The sequence below is a fragment of the Pituophis catenifer genome, unplaced genomic scaffold (assembly GCF_029215685.1).
Source record: "Pituophis catenifer annectens isolate HBS135680 unplaced genomic scaffold, rPitCat1.0.hap2 SCAF_1, whole genome shotgun sequence".
Classification (NCBI taxonomy): Eukaryota; Metazoa; Chordata; class Lepidosauria; order Squamata; family Colubridae; genus Pituophis; species Pituophis catenifer.
Window position 1 is genome coordinate 207,621,290 of NW_027256881.1, and position 14,546 is coordinate 207,635,835.

Here is a 14,546-nt window from a genome sequence, read left to right on the forward strand (position 1 = left end):
CTTTTGCAACCTGTCGAGCAAAGTCAATGGGGAAACCAGATTCACTTAACAACAGTGTTACCAATTTAATATGCAGTGATTCACTTAACAATTGTGACAGAAAAGATCTTAAAATGGGGCAAAACTCACTTAACAATGGAAATTTTGGATTCACTTGTGGTCGTAAGTCAAGGACTTACATAGTAAATATTTTAATACACTCACATCTTGCCTTTTGGCTATCATGCAACTCACAGTGGCCTTTAGGGTTCTAAACCAGACCTTTTCAGTTCAACCATTAATGCCTTGAAAGTTATGCCGAAGGATTTCCAAACTACATTATAAATGGAGGGTGGGAAACCTATGGGACTCCAAATGTTGTGGACTCTTCCCAGCAGCTCCCATCACTGGTTATACTGTCTGGGCTGCTGGGATTACAGTTTAGCAAGATCTGGAGGAACATCATTCCTTCAGCCTGGTCACAGACTAACTTCCAGAGTAGAGCAATGTTAGACTTCAATAGGATCCAGATCCTCAATTTTGCTTAGTATCCCAGAAAACACAGAGCCCTGACCTGACTTACTTGGCTCTCTGTCAGTCACTAGAATAAATCAAATTCCACTTGAATTTTTTCCTTGGGCCCTCTCCACCACCCACTTCCAAAACAGCCTTGAGTTCCAAGATCCATGCCTCACTGCTGGCCATAGCTGTAGTCTCTCACAGCTCTGCCTCATCAACGAAACCTCAGTCTTCACCTCATACAAAATACTGGACTTCAGTTTTGCTATTGCCAAGCATCTTTGTTTCCACTGCTTCTTCCAATCCTTTGAAAGAGAAGGGCAGTTCTCTTCACAGGGTTAAGTCCTTCAACAAAGCAGTTCCCCAACCCCAAAAAGACGGAAAAGCATCCGTCAATCAAGAGTCTTTTGCCCTACTAAGCTGAATGCCATGGAAACAGCTTTTTCCCCTCCCCTCCAAAGTGAGATTAAGGGTGTCCTCTTCCCTTCTCCAGGCCTCAAGGGGCAATTTGCAGAACTCTCATTCGAAACATATCTTTGTTGAGATTTGTGGTTTTGGAAGGCAGCTTCCACCCTACAAAAACAGCAGAGAAAGAAGAAGCTGACAGAACACACAGAGTGCGTTTCACAGAACAGTTAACACGCCATATGAAGATGAACAAGTTAGGAGTCATAACAATCCCCAACATTTTGAACAGTGTAAAGGTAAAGCTTCCCCTCGCAGATATGTGGTAGTCGTTCCCGACTCTAGGGGGCGGTGCTCATCTCTGTATCAAAGCCGAAGAGCCAGCGCTGTCCGAAGATGTCTCCGTGGTCATGTGGCCGGCATGACTAAACGCCAAAGGCGCACGCAATGCTGGTACCATCCCACCAAAGGTGGTCCCTACTTTTCTACTTGCATTTTTTATGTGCTTTCGAACTGCTAAGTTGGCAGAAGCTGGGACAAGTAACGGGAGCTCACTCCGTTATGCGGCACTAGGGATTCAAACTGCTGAACTGCCGACCTTTCGATCGACAAGCTCAGCGTCTTAGCCACTGAGCCACTGCGCCCCTTTGAACAGTATAACTAATCATTTATTTTGTTGCTAGTGTCTACACTGCGCATCTTTTTTAAAAGACACAACAGAATCCAAAGATTATTTGGCCGCTCAGAGTCGACTTGAACTGGCAGATGGGTAGAATTTAAATTTAATAAATAAAGAAATTTCAAAACAATATCAGTCCACCAATTACTGAAAAAATCTGTAGCAACACAATAAGAATTATATACAGATAACACACAACTGAACCCCAAATTTCTGTTGTTGTGAGACATTTAAGTGATTTTTGCCCAATTTTACGACCTTCCTTGCAGCAGTTATTAAACAAACCACTGCAGTCATTAGGTGAATCTGGCTTCCCCACTGACTTTGCTTGTCAGAAGGTTGCAAAAGGTGACCACATGACCCTGGGACACCATAACCGTCATAAATATGAGTCAGCTGCCAACCATCCAAATGTTTATCACATAACCATGAGGATGCCGCAATGGTCATAAGTGTGAAAATGGTCATAAGTCACTTTTTTCAGTACCGGTAAAACTTTGAACGGTCACTAAATGAACTGTTGTAAGTTGAGGACTACCTGTATTTCTAAACCCTATACAACTGTGAGGGGTCTGGGCTCTTTTTCATTTTATTTTTCTTTTAATTCTATTTCACCCATGGAATGTTCTCCTTTCTCTATTTTTGGGCTGAAAGACTCCATGTGATTTCTGCTGGATGCAGGTAAAGGAATTGCAAAAGCTATTAATATTGTTCTGATGAGTCAACTCTTGCATGAATGCTACAGCTATTATCACATTCTTTCTCTCCCTTTCACACAGTTCTCTAGATCAAGATCCAAAGGCTCAGGATACTTTGATCTTATGATTATAATATGCTAATGACGTGGTTAAAAAGAATGTACGCAAGGGCGTATATCTGTGTGAGAGAAAGTGATGAGACAGTCTGTATCAAGGATGTAGTAATAATTGCTGTGTCAAGGGTACTTTACTTGATTGGGCAAGAAAATGTCATATCCTTGAGATAACTAGAACACTTTACATAAACACAGCAATATAGTTATCAAAATATATACCAAAACAGATTATACTCATCAGAAGAAAAGGCTCCAGCAACAGTTCCATCAGGGAACCCTATTCTGATTTCCAATTGCTGTTTGACAGTGCAATGATTGTAAAAGTGACTTTGCACTCTTTTGCTGTTCATTTCCATAGTCTTACCACCAACCAAAATCTTGCAGCTAGTTCTGTTGGATGAAGCTGGAACATCTGTAAGATCTTTTTGCTGCTCAAAACTAATTTCAACCCTAACCCTCCTATTATACGTAATTCTCCAAAGAGAATTTCAGGAGACAAGGAAGGATCTACTGTGTGCTTATAATTTAACGCTTCCCAAGTAGCCATTTTGATCAATGGGTGTGGTCAGATACATCAACAAAATCACAGACAAACCAAACAGAAAGCACTCTCCCCCAAGCCTCCTTCCAAAACAACTAGTTTCTCAATATCCAATTCCATTATGAAAAAAAAAATGAAGAATTTTGCAAATGAATTAAAAGTCTTTCTACAAAGCAAGAAATAGGCATGTTTGTGTATCGCCAAAACGCTTCCCTGTCCAGCAGATTGACCATGATGTCCCCAAGAAATGCATGAATTATTTTATGCCTTCAGCACATGTAATATAATAACACCGTAACATTAAACATTGTAATTGTCCAACATTTAATTGTTTTTGCACTGTCTGCTTTTACTGTTGCAAAAAGATATGCCTTGCATCAATATTCTCTCAGAGATATAATTTAACTCCTTGGTGGAAGAAGAAAAGCAGATATTACTAATTTTCAATAGAGCAGGAAACGTTTGGGTGCTGGGGGGAATGCATCTAGAACTTGGAGAGTACAGCTGCCATGGAAGACTAACCTACCTCCAAAAAGGAATAAAGTGTTCTTTGTCCAGAATGACAACCACACGACTCTCAGGATGCCTTCTAACATCCCCTTGGCACTTCTGGGGCACCTAAAGTATTATCTGAAAGATGCTAGTGACAGCTGCTTTGTTTTGCAAGTTGCCAACTTCCGTTTATCTTTTTAATTAAAAAAAATATTTTCTCAGGGAGAAAACTCAGTGCAACTGAATACCACCTACAGTATATGATAAAGGAAAATCAATGTGAGTTCCAGTTCTTAATCTGAATTCAAATCAGGTCCCGAAACTGTGCACCGTAGTTTATTTTGTACAACCTGTACGAGGAAATAAAATGGTAACCAGAGAGGTAGTCTGGTTGGAGTTTCATTTTAAAATTGCTATCCCCGCTGAACGGACAAAGACAATATAAATCAGGGGTGTCAAACCCAATCGCATTGCGAGCCATATCATGACGTATCGGGATTGTTTTTCCCATTGCGGAGCTGGGGTGGGCGTGGCCTATGCACGGGCAGTGTGTTTCACACCCCTTATGTAAGTGATATAGCTTGAAAGAAGGTCCAAACCAGGCATGATTACAGCAGACTCAATCCTAGGTTAGAGTCTGTCCTCAAATTCTGAAGAAAGTATGGTTTAGCATGAACTTACATTTATGGTGGAACGTATTTTATATCTTCCTCACAGAGAACTCTGGTGCTTTTCTGTTATCTCTGAACCTACCTCAGGAAAAAGATAAGAAATTAGTCCTGTCAAGAAATAAATTGCTAATTAAAAAAAAAAAAAACAAGACTGTTTTAAATGAAGACTGCAGATTAATAAAAGCAATGTCAATGTCCACTCCCAAAGCCATTTTATAGGAAATCAGCAGAGCTATCTCATCTAATCATGCTCTAAGATTTTGTGATGTACTGAACAATTATTCTCTTCACAGGACAATTCACACTCAAGAGAGCCTGAAGGCATAGCTATTGACCACCCTCATTGTGTTAAATGACTGTAAATCCTACCAAATGACATTATTAACTCTTCTTATGTCAATTTCTGCAGAAACACTAGACTAAATAGTGGCCTTCTCATAAATGGAACATAATTTTCTTGACATGCCTTCCCGAGAACACTGGCTTATAGTTCACTCCCAGAATTAATCCAGCATCACAGTGCAGAGTCAGCATGAAAGTAAAACTCAAATCATGTATGTATTTGGAGTTACAATATTACTACGTTCAGGGTTTTTTTTCCAAAAAGAATTGCCTTTGACAAATGCAGACATTTAGAATAATATACCCACCTGCAAAAAAAAGTTCCTTGAACTCAGCTTGAGTATACAACAACACAATAGTGGCATTAGCTCCTTGCTCTCTGCTTACCTCCCATCCATCTTTTTGTTATCATATTGGTGTGTTCTCATGTTCTTTGTCATTCTTTATTTAATTGTTCTATTATTTTACTTCTCTTTTATTTACACTGTTCTCATATCTTTTTATTGTTGTAAGCTGCCTGTGAGATAGGTAGCAAATAAATTTAATAAATAAAGAGAAAGAGAAAGAAACATCAAGTCTATTTAGCCCAGCACAAGTAAAGCAAACACACACACACACAAATACACAGAGAGAAAGACAGATTCCGTGGCTCCTTTTCATAGTGTAAAATCAAACACAGATAATCTTCAATTTATGTTCACAGAAACTTGCTAAGAAACTTGCTAAGTGATGAAGTTGTAAAGTGAGATGTCACCTTACTTAGTGATTTCAATACCTGCAATCCCAGTTGCTATCCTTAATCAAGAATTGTGAAAAGTACCCATGTAGAGACAAGGATTCCTAATTCTGGAAAGTCACCCCTTGCCCTAAGAGGGTGGAAATGTTGATGCGTCTTATACACTGAATGTGTATACCCGCCCCATTTGTCCCGCTTTTGCAAAAAACGGGGCATGCAGAGAGTTTGGCCCTCCCCAGCCTCCAGGAGCACTCTGCAGGCATCCCAAACCCTCTGTGCGCCCCATTTTTGCAAAAAATGGGCCCATTTTTCACAAAAACAGGACACGTGGGGCGGGGTTTCGGGAGGCCAAAAATAGCTGCATTCAGTGTATAAGACGCATCAACATTTCCACCCTCTTTGGGGGGGGGGGGGGAGAGAAGTGCGTCTTATACTCCAAAAAGTACAGTATATTATTTTACTTACCAGAGGGAAAATGAAAGATAACGGTCTTATAATTAATCTACTTCTGAAAGTACAAAAACCAAAAAGTTATTGGAAAAAAATGCAAAACCATGCAAAAATATATCCCTTCCCCAAATATACCCCTTAAAAGGGATAAATTCATACAAAACCTATCACACACACATTTCAGCTACTCAGATTTTAAATATTAAATTAAACATTATCCATACAGAGTCATACTGATCACTTTTTCTGTTCCATTGATAAACAGCAAATTCAAAGGCCAACAGCAAAATGCATCAAGACTTCAAGTCCAGAGTAGCTTCCAACAAAGCTAAATCAACCTTTTGGCAGTGCTCCAAGCTCAATCAATTTAAACTTCTTCATATGAATTAATAAACTCTGGATTTTCAATATATAATCCAACATTACAAGAACACTTTTACTTGATCGTTCTACATGTTGCAAAATGTCATCAAATTGCTTGAGTAAATCACTTAGTAAATTTCACGGTTAGTACGTCATGTGATGTACTAACGTCATGTGATGTACTAATGTACTAACAAATTCATAAGGTATGGATTCATACCTTATGAATCCAGCCATGGACTAATCAATTAAGAGAAGCCATCACAAGTAAAGTAGTGCAAGTATTTGCCAAGTCCTACAACAACTAAAATATCCTCCCAAAGAGAGATGTCTTCTCAAACCCTCTCTGAGTAGAGTAGATAAATTAATTAAAGATAGTAGCCTATCTTTAATTAGTTGGCTAATTAACTATTCCAACTGCACTAATTCGCCCATAGAAATTATACAAATTATGGTTAGGCTCAGAAGGCTTCTCTTCACAAGTTACCTAAAACAAGAGAGAAGAAAGTGTCTCTGAAGCTACACTGTCAATAAATCACATCACAGCCACTTCAGGATTATTTGATAACCAACCTCAAAGGAATTAAGAGTCCATTATATTCATCCCTTAATTCAAACTAAGGGATCAAACACTTACAAAGTAAGAGATTGGTATCTGTTCCATAGGACTCTTAGCGGTGGCGCCATAGTGCAATAGCCTGCACACCCATGCTGCAGCTGCAGCTTATCTTCCGCCTCCAATGAATATGAGGAAGCTGCTGGTGTATCATCTCATAACCTTCCTTCAAGCCAAGAAGGAATTACTGAATTCAGACACATGCCTCCCATCATACAATGCAGGCATACAAAGTCTGTTTTGAGACTTTTGCTAGATAGGCCTGGGCATCTGTTCACATTATGCCAAAACTTTAAAAACAAAAACAAAACATCGTCAAGCTAGAGAGGGGTGAGTTTGTAGATTTAGGCTTTTAAAAGCATGCACATGAAAACTAATCACCTTAATCTGATCTCTGTTTGAAAAGCTCGTTCTGGTTCTTTTCCCAACATCAACTCTACATTCAATAGCCACTTGCATAATGCAATGTTCCTGCCAAAGAGGAAATGGTATTCTGCATGTGAGAAACACCCCTAATGTGCGAGTCAGTGATCACTTAATATCAGCAGCACCTCATTAGACAACACAATCCTTTCCACAACCTCAGGCCTGGCCTCCTCCTTCTCCTCTGGCCACGTGTCTTCCTTCAAAAACATTACATTTTATTACAGGTTTCTGGGAGGGGAGGACACCCATTTGGAAACCCAGCCTCATCCGCTTTATTCTCTGGGGTCCCAGCCCAAAAGGTTTTGTGCACAAGCCAGAAGAGCAAGAGCAATTCAGACACCCTCCTTCTCACAGCTCCCTTCTTAAAAACGCAAATAGAAGAATGAAAAACACAAAGAGGAAATATTCAGAACAAGGAATGATGTAAGAACCAATGATGTGTTTCTGGCTGCACAAGGCCATTCTGAATAAGGCTGGCAAGAGCTATATACAAGCCTCATTCACAGATGCGAGCAGACATTACTTTTTATACGCATGCAAGGTATTTGGACAAAAGCATTCCCTCTTCGTCTTCTTTTTATGTTTCTGGGAGGGGGTAGTAACTAGGAAATCATAATGAAAGTGCCATTTCATCAGAGATTAGTTTCCAGAATTAAATTAGTTTGGGGGCCCAAGTCATATTCTGCAAATTCTCATAAGATGATGAGGTTATTTCACAATGATAAGAAATCGCATTCTACACATATTCAAATTGTTTTTTAACATAGGTTAACATGAGTGTGGGTTCAACTAGATCAGGGGTCAGAAAACCGCGGCTCTGGAGCCGCATGTGGCTCTTTCATCCCTCTGCTGTGGCTCCCTGTTGCTGGTCGGCTCCACAATTGATAGGTCTTTCGGTTAGGACAGGTAGAGAAAAAAGGACGCCGCGCTAGGAGGAGACTATGGTAGGGGAACTGGACTTCCGGTCGGCTCCAGAATTGAACAGGGAGCTTCTGGTTAGGACCTTTGTGGCTCTTTGAGTGTTTAAGGTTGCTGACCCCTGAACTAGATGATCTCCAAAGTCCCTTTCCACCCATACCTTCTTAGGCAGGTAATGATAAGTAAACCTGGAAGAAAATCCTAGTAAATCATCTCTCAAACGTTCAGTCAGTCAGGCAACAGATTCCTTAATGCATCCTGAGAATGACAAATTGTCTTTTACTTCTGATCTCACAGCAAAAGGTCTTGGCTGTGATTAGTACAGGTAGTCTTCGACTTACGACCACAATTGAACCCAAAATTTATGTTGTTAAGTGAGAAATTTGTTAAGTGAGTTTTGCTCTATTTTACAATTTTTCTTGCCACATTTGTTAAGTGAATCATTGAAGTTGTTAAATTAGTGATACGGTTGTTAAGTGAATCTGGCTTCCCCATTGACTTTGCTTGTCAGAAGATCACATGACCCTGAGACACAGCAATGGTCATAAATATGAACCAGTTGCCAAGCATCTAAATTTTGACCATGCGATCATGGGGATGCTGCAAAGGAGCATCAGTAAGTTTCAGTGCTATTTCAGTGCTGTCGTAACAGTCACTAAATGAACTGCTGTAAGTTGCTACCTTCACTCAGGTTGGAAACCATCAGGGGTTACCAGAACTTGAGGCAGTGTGGAAAAGTGAAAAAGCAATTGCAAACCACCTTGATAGTATTGCCCCAAAAACAAAAACCTGAACATGCCATTAAGTCACAAAGAGACAAGCCCAACTAAGAGATTTTATTTTAGCCAGTGATACAAAAACCTGCTTTGAAAAGACTTTTGACATACATAAAGGAAGAGATAACAAGACCCCAAAGGTCTAGCTGAAGCAAAACTTACATATATAGTTTTTTTAAAAAAATCCCTGTGAACTACAGCTAAATTTAATAATTTAACCTGACGGATCTTTTTTTTCCTCTTCACTCCAAGATAGACCCAGCTCAGCTTCTTTGTTTCTCACTCTTTTTCACAGGCAATACAAATTTTGGAGCAGCCAGCATCTTCTCCTGGCTGATTAGAAATTCTGTCATGATAAAAAGAAGAAAGCAGAGTAGCTGTTGCTGCTGCTGCTACTTTCTCGCTTCAAACACAGCTTAAATTAGTCAGAAACAAAGCAACATTCTGCAGGCTTTGTTAATTGGAAAAGATACGACCAGAATTGCTTGGGAAAAGATACATCACCATTCATTTTCAAATACAAGTATGAAAAATAAAAGGTCAGGCAATGTAGGTCAGCGAAATTGGGGAAGCCGTAGCAGGATTCCACCCACCCACCCCCAATTTAGGTCGCTCAACCTTTTTGATTACCAAAATGAGAGCTTTGACATTTCAGTCATAAGTAGTGTTGGAAAAACACAAATTACTTTGACTGCTGGATGCCTTCACGGTTATTCAACATTCTAATATTCTTCCACAAAGCATAGATTGTCAAAGAAAAGTGGTGCCAGGAAAATCTCTATCAATTCCACCAGCTCAGATTTTGTAAAAAAACAAAAAAACAGGCATCCAACCCCCTACCATGCGGATCTGTTCCTTTATGACATTGCCTTGGAGTAAAGAAAGAAAGAAAAAAAAAATAGAAAAGCATCTGTAGTTTCCACAATGCTGCACATTGTAGTAAGCCCTGGTTAAATCCAAAACTGGACCAATTATATGGTGACTTAGGATAATGCAAAAACCTTGTCACTTATTCCATCACTCCTGTTCAATAATTTCTAATACCTCATTTCAAAAGTTCTTTGAAATGCCAAGGGAATTTCTTATATGGGTCAGTTTCCATCATGTATTCAAAGCAATTAATGCTTGTAACTAGATCCAGCAACCAGCTGCTTTGTGCACAGAATTTGGAACATAGTTTTGGGTAACACAAAAGTTATCCCATCTGGAACAAGAAGAAACCCATGTTACACAGAGAACAAGGACAGGTGCCTACTCCAACAGGAAAAGTTTTAACTGAGTTTGATAAACTCTAGTAATAAATAAGCCATCATTAGATCAGTGGTTAAGCTACAACTACCAGATCAGTGGTTAAGCTTCTTTAGTTTCCCGTATGGTGCAAAACCCTACTGGTTTTAAAACCTGCGGACAAAACCATGGTTTAAAAACCAATAAGGTTTTACATCAACACACTGTAGTTAGCCACTGATTTAAAGGGGGAAAAAACATCTACGTGAAGCCTTTCTGGATTTTAATGACTTGCCATGCACTTACTTGTCACCAGTTATCCAGATTTCAGGAGTTTTCTTTTCCCCAGCTTTTCGTGGACATCATGAAGATGAAACTAGGCCCTCTGGCATGAAAAGCCCCAGCTTGATCTGTGCTTTTTCCTGCCTCTTTTAATGGTTCTGGCAACAATGCCAGCATTTTTATTTTCATACAGCGTCTCTTGTAGAAGAGTTCTTCTCTGGCTGATATCCTAACCCTCTTACCATGTAATACCAAATGCTTTTAGCACTTTTCCTTGGCCAGCTACCCAGGAGTATCTAGAGATGCCTTTCCAATGCATTTGCTGCATTTTTCAAGACAGATTGTCACCACCTGTTTTAGTAAACAGAAACCCTCTTTACATTTTCACTTTCAGATTTAGTTGACTTTTATACTTTCAGAAATTTACAGATTTACTTTATATTTTACTTATTACATTTTTTACTCTTTATTTTTACTTTCTGGGTGCAGAATTTGTAATCTATGAATATTTATTTATTTATACCCATCCAACTGAGATTTATTCAATAAAGCCATACATAGCTTTAAGCAACAGGTGAAGCTCTTGCTAAAAAGTTGCTTGACTCTAGAACAGAGGTGTCAAACTTGTGCCCCATGGGCTGGATGCATTACATGCTGTCCATGCCCACTCCCCATTTAGCAAAGGGGAAAAAGTGTTGTGATACGTCACGTGACAACACCGTGACAACACCGTGACAATGCGAGTTTGACACCCCTGCTCTAGAATATCATGTGTAACTATTATAGTTTGTAAATCACTATTATGGTTTTTTGACTTAACATGTGGGATTCTAGACAACTCTGTCTTATTCAACAGGTGATGGTTAAGCAAATCAGATCTAACAGCTTTATGAATGTCATCGTTCACACTGTCCAAACACAGTTCAAAGGTCTACCCATTCTGAATCACAGATATTATTAAAAGTTTCAGACCCGGTTCATACCTCACAATAAGTCATAATTTGTTTGATCACAGACGACCTAATATCACAATTGGCTAGGTTCACACAATACACTGTCATAAGTCATTGATCCAAATCATAATGGCTGGGTTCATATAACATGCTAGGTCAAAATAATTAGTACAACTCATGAGTTCAGATCTATGAATCAGATTTCTCACACATTTTTAAAGACATAATGAACACATAGTAACCAATCATATCTTAACCTGGCACCCTACGCAAACCAAGCCCACGCAGTTATTTAATGGCCCAGTGTTTGATTATGTTAACTGAGTAAACCGTAGCTCAACAAATGTGTCACAGAAACCTTGCTGTCTCAAAGTTCAATAATTATATAGATTACACACATCCTGGAAGTTCCGTAAGGTTCTTGTCAAGGCCTTTTAATTTTCCAAGTATTTAAACAGCATGTTGAAAACACCAATTTATTTTGAGGTGGTGAATCCCCATAAAGGAAAAAGAAGTTTCCAAACAAAGTCACATGCAGCCATGCAGCAGCGATCAAAAAACAGTCTAATACAGACATGTATGAGTAATGAAAGACTTTGATAACAATACATCATATATCACTACATGTTTTATTATCACTGTTACATCATAATATATAATATGATCCTCTAGAACAGGAACAGATAGGGGATCTGAGACATCAGGATGAAAGTAGGCATAGGAAATACCTTTATCTCTCAATCCACCTCCAAGAGTGGCCACCTATTTTATCATCTCAACATCTTACAAAGTAGGTTAGGACTGAGAAAGGGGGGGGGTGCAAAATCATCCAGAGAGTTTCATGATCAAGTGTGGATTTGAACTTGGGAGTTTCTCAATTCTAGTTCATTAAAGTATACTAACCACCCTGGCTCTTCTGCTTCATCAAACGCATGACATTACAGACATTAGCTCATTATTGTTTCCATTTAAAGAATAATTTCCTCTGTTGCATAGTTAATTGTTCCTCTTTTTTTTTTTTTCTTTGCCTAATTTTACAAGACAGCGTCTAGCTGGATAAAACTGCAAAACCAAGAGTGTTGCAAGTACAAACCAAAAGTAAATGCAATTTTGTCAGCTTCCTTCAAGGCATTTTTTTTTCTTGCTGAATATGTGCTCAAGAGTCGATGCCTCCCTACTCCCAACAGTATTTGTGCTTTTACAAACTAGCATACCAAAGATTTTAAAAAGGAACTATTGTAACCCTACTGAGGACAAAATCCCCAGCTCAAAGTTTTTGAGAATTGATACATCTCTCCTCTTAAACTAAGTATACGGACTGACCTCTCAAGCCATTTAAAAAAAAACCTTTATCAATGTCAATTGGAATCATAATGTTGCTTGCACATTCTACACAAATAAATGCCAATGGATATAATCTATAGTTTTCATACTGTATTACAAAGTTAAGTTCACAAAAAGGTATCAAGAATAATAGCAAATTAACTCCTTCAATATTTTAAAGAAATGCTGCGATTCCTTAGAATACACACATGGATTTACAAAATACATAAAACCTTGTGCCAAATGCTATTAAGTTATGGCACTCAAAAGGGGAAGCAATCTGTGGACTAAACATCACATCAATCATTTATCCAGCATCATCTATTGAAAATGTGGATCTAATGAGAAAAAAAAATAAGTCTCTTATATACACCATGTTATAGGAAGACACAGTTAGTTAAGATCCTTAAATGTTTCTGAAGCAAAAGTGACTCAGGGCAACTGAGATGTGGATGTTGTCAATATGCAGTTTGTCTTAATCATTCAAGAAATAACAAGGAAAGCCCCAAACCTCAAACCTAGTGCATTTCCAGTGCACTACGAATATATTTCTATAAAGTGCAATCCTTTTGTGCGCTTTTATTTCAAATCAGTGCCAGCAAGATCAGTCACGCTTGTTTGGGAGTAAAGGTGTATATAGAATAGGCTCCCTTCCCCTGACCAGATTTAAAAACTTAATAACCAACAAGGGGTGTCATGTTTTCCACCCGGAATCAACGTGGGAATGATTTTCCCGACTGTTCCAGGTTTTCCCGATCGCTTTTCCTCTTCCACCCCTGTTTGCAAATGAGATGCAGATCTTTTGCTGGGAACAAACCAGTAGTAGGAAGTGAATGGCCGCCTGGAAGGCAATAACTTTAAGCGGAGCCCGGATCTCACTGGATCGTAACACTTTTCAAAGCCTCCAGGGGCTTCACCGTCCCTTTTGAAGAAAGCCTGTGCCGGAGAAAGCCAGGCACTTATTTGCAAGCTGCCCGGTTCCTTTGCACATCCCTTCGCACGGGGACAGCGACTCTCTGGCGAAGCTCGCCCCTGGCCCCACTTAGCTTCAAACAATGGATCAGCTGCTGCAGAGACAGGGCGATTTCCTACGTACTATTCCGAGCCCCTTTCCTTTCCCCCCCACAACCTTTGGGCTGAAAGCCCATCTAAAGATCGCGACGGGATGGAGACCCCACACCGCTCCCCCTCGCCGCTGCTTGCCGAATGCAGGACAGAAGGGAAAAAAGAGAGAAGGGCCGAAGGAAACCCCCCGTTTTCCGCCTCCATTGGGTTGTCTGCGCCGCGCTGGACCGGGATGGGTAAGAGGAGGGGAGGGGAGGGGAGGGAGGCAAAAAGCCCACTCGGTCCGCACTTACCAGCACGACGGCGAATCTCTCTTCCAGCTCGCCCGGTTCGGGCATCGGGAGCTTAAGGGGTAGATTGTGCGCCCTGAAGTCCGTCTGCTGAGAGTCCATGCTCCCCGCATTGCCCATGGCGACGGCCCTTCCTCGAGGAAGGGGAGCGGGGGAGATCGGTCCACCTCTCTGCCCGGGTTTCTCCTGCCGGATTTCAAGCTCCAAACCGTCGCCTCTCCTCCACCAAGCTCCGCGAGCTGCAGCCGAGTCGTTCCCTGGCTGCTCCGGTACTCCTTCCCCGCCCAGTCAGCCCGCGCTCGGCTGTGCTCTCCTCACGCTCCACGCGCCGATTCCCCCAGTGCCCCACGCGCGCAACCCCCCAAATTTTTTTTTAAGAATTAAGAGCCGCGAGGAGGCGAGGCGCACAGATCTCTGTCTCCCTCTAGGACCGGCCTTGGAAATGCCCGCCCTCCGCCGCCGCCGCCGCCGCCTCCTCCTCCTCCTCCTCCCCAGCACAATCGGATTCCCTTTCTTCCAGCGCTCGTGCTGGAAACCCGGGAGCTTAGCGGCAGCATGTTGCATGCTTTTCACGCCAAGCAGCCCGGGCTGGATAACGCATGGCTGGGGCGGAGCGGTCCTCCTTAACAAGCCCGCCGGTGGTTTCTGGACGGTCGGCTGCAGCCAGAGCCGGGCTCGC

General features: G+C 40.8%; 1 protein-coding gene across 2 annotated transcripts in view; it reads right to left on the minus strand.

Annotated features, from left to right (window-relative positions):
- Positions 1-14,274, minus strand: part of FMNL2 (formin like 2) — a 207,657-nt gene extending 193,383 nt beyond the window's left edge. For both annotated transcript variants that reach the window (XM_070942256.1, XM_070942173.1), the window contains exon 1: positions 13,871-14,274. In XM_070942256.1, the coding sequence (XP_070798357.1) occupies positions 13,871-13,987 (117 nt within the window). In that variant the 5' untranslated portion in view covers positions 13,988-14,274. The remainder of the gene's footprint in view (positions 1-13,870) is intronic.
- Positions 14,275-14,546: the final 272 nt, after the last annotated feature.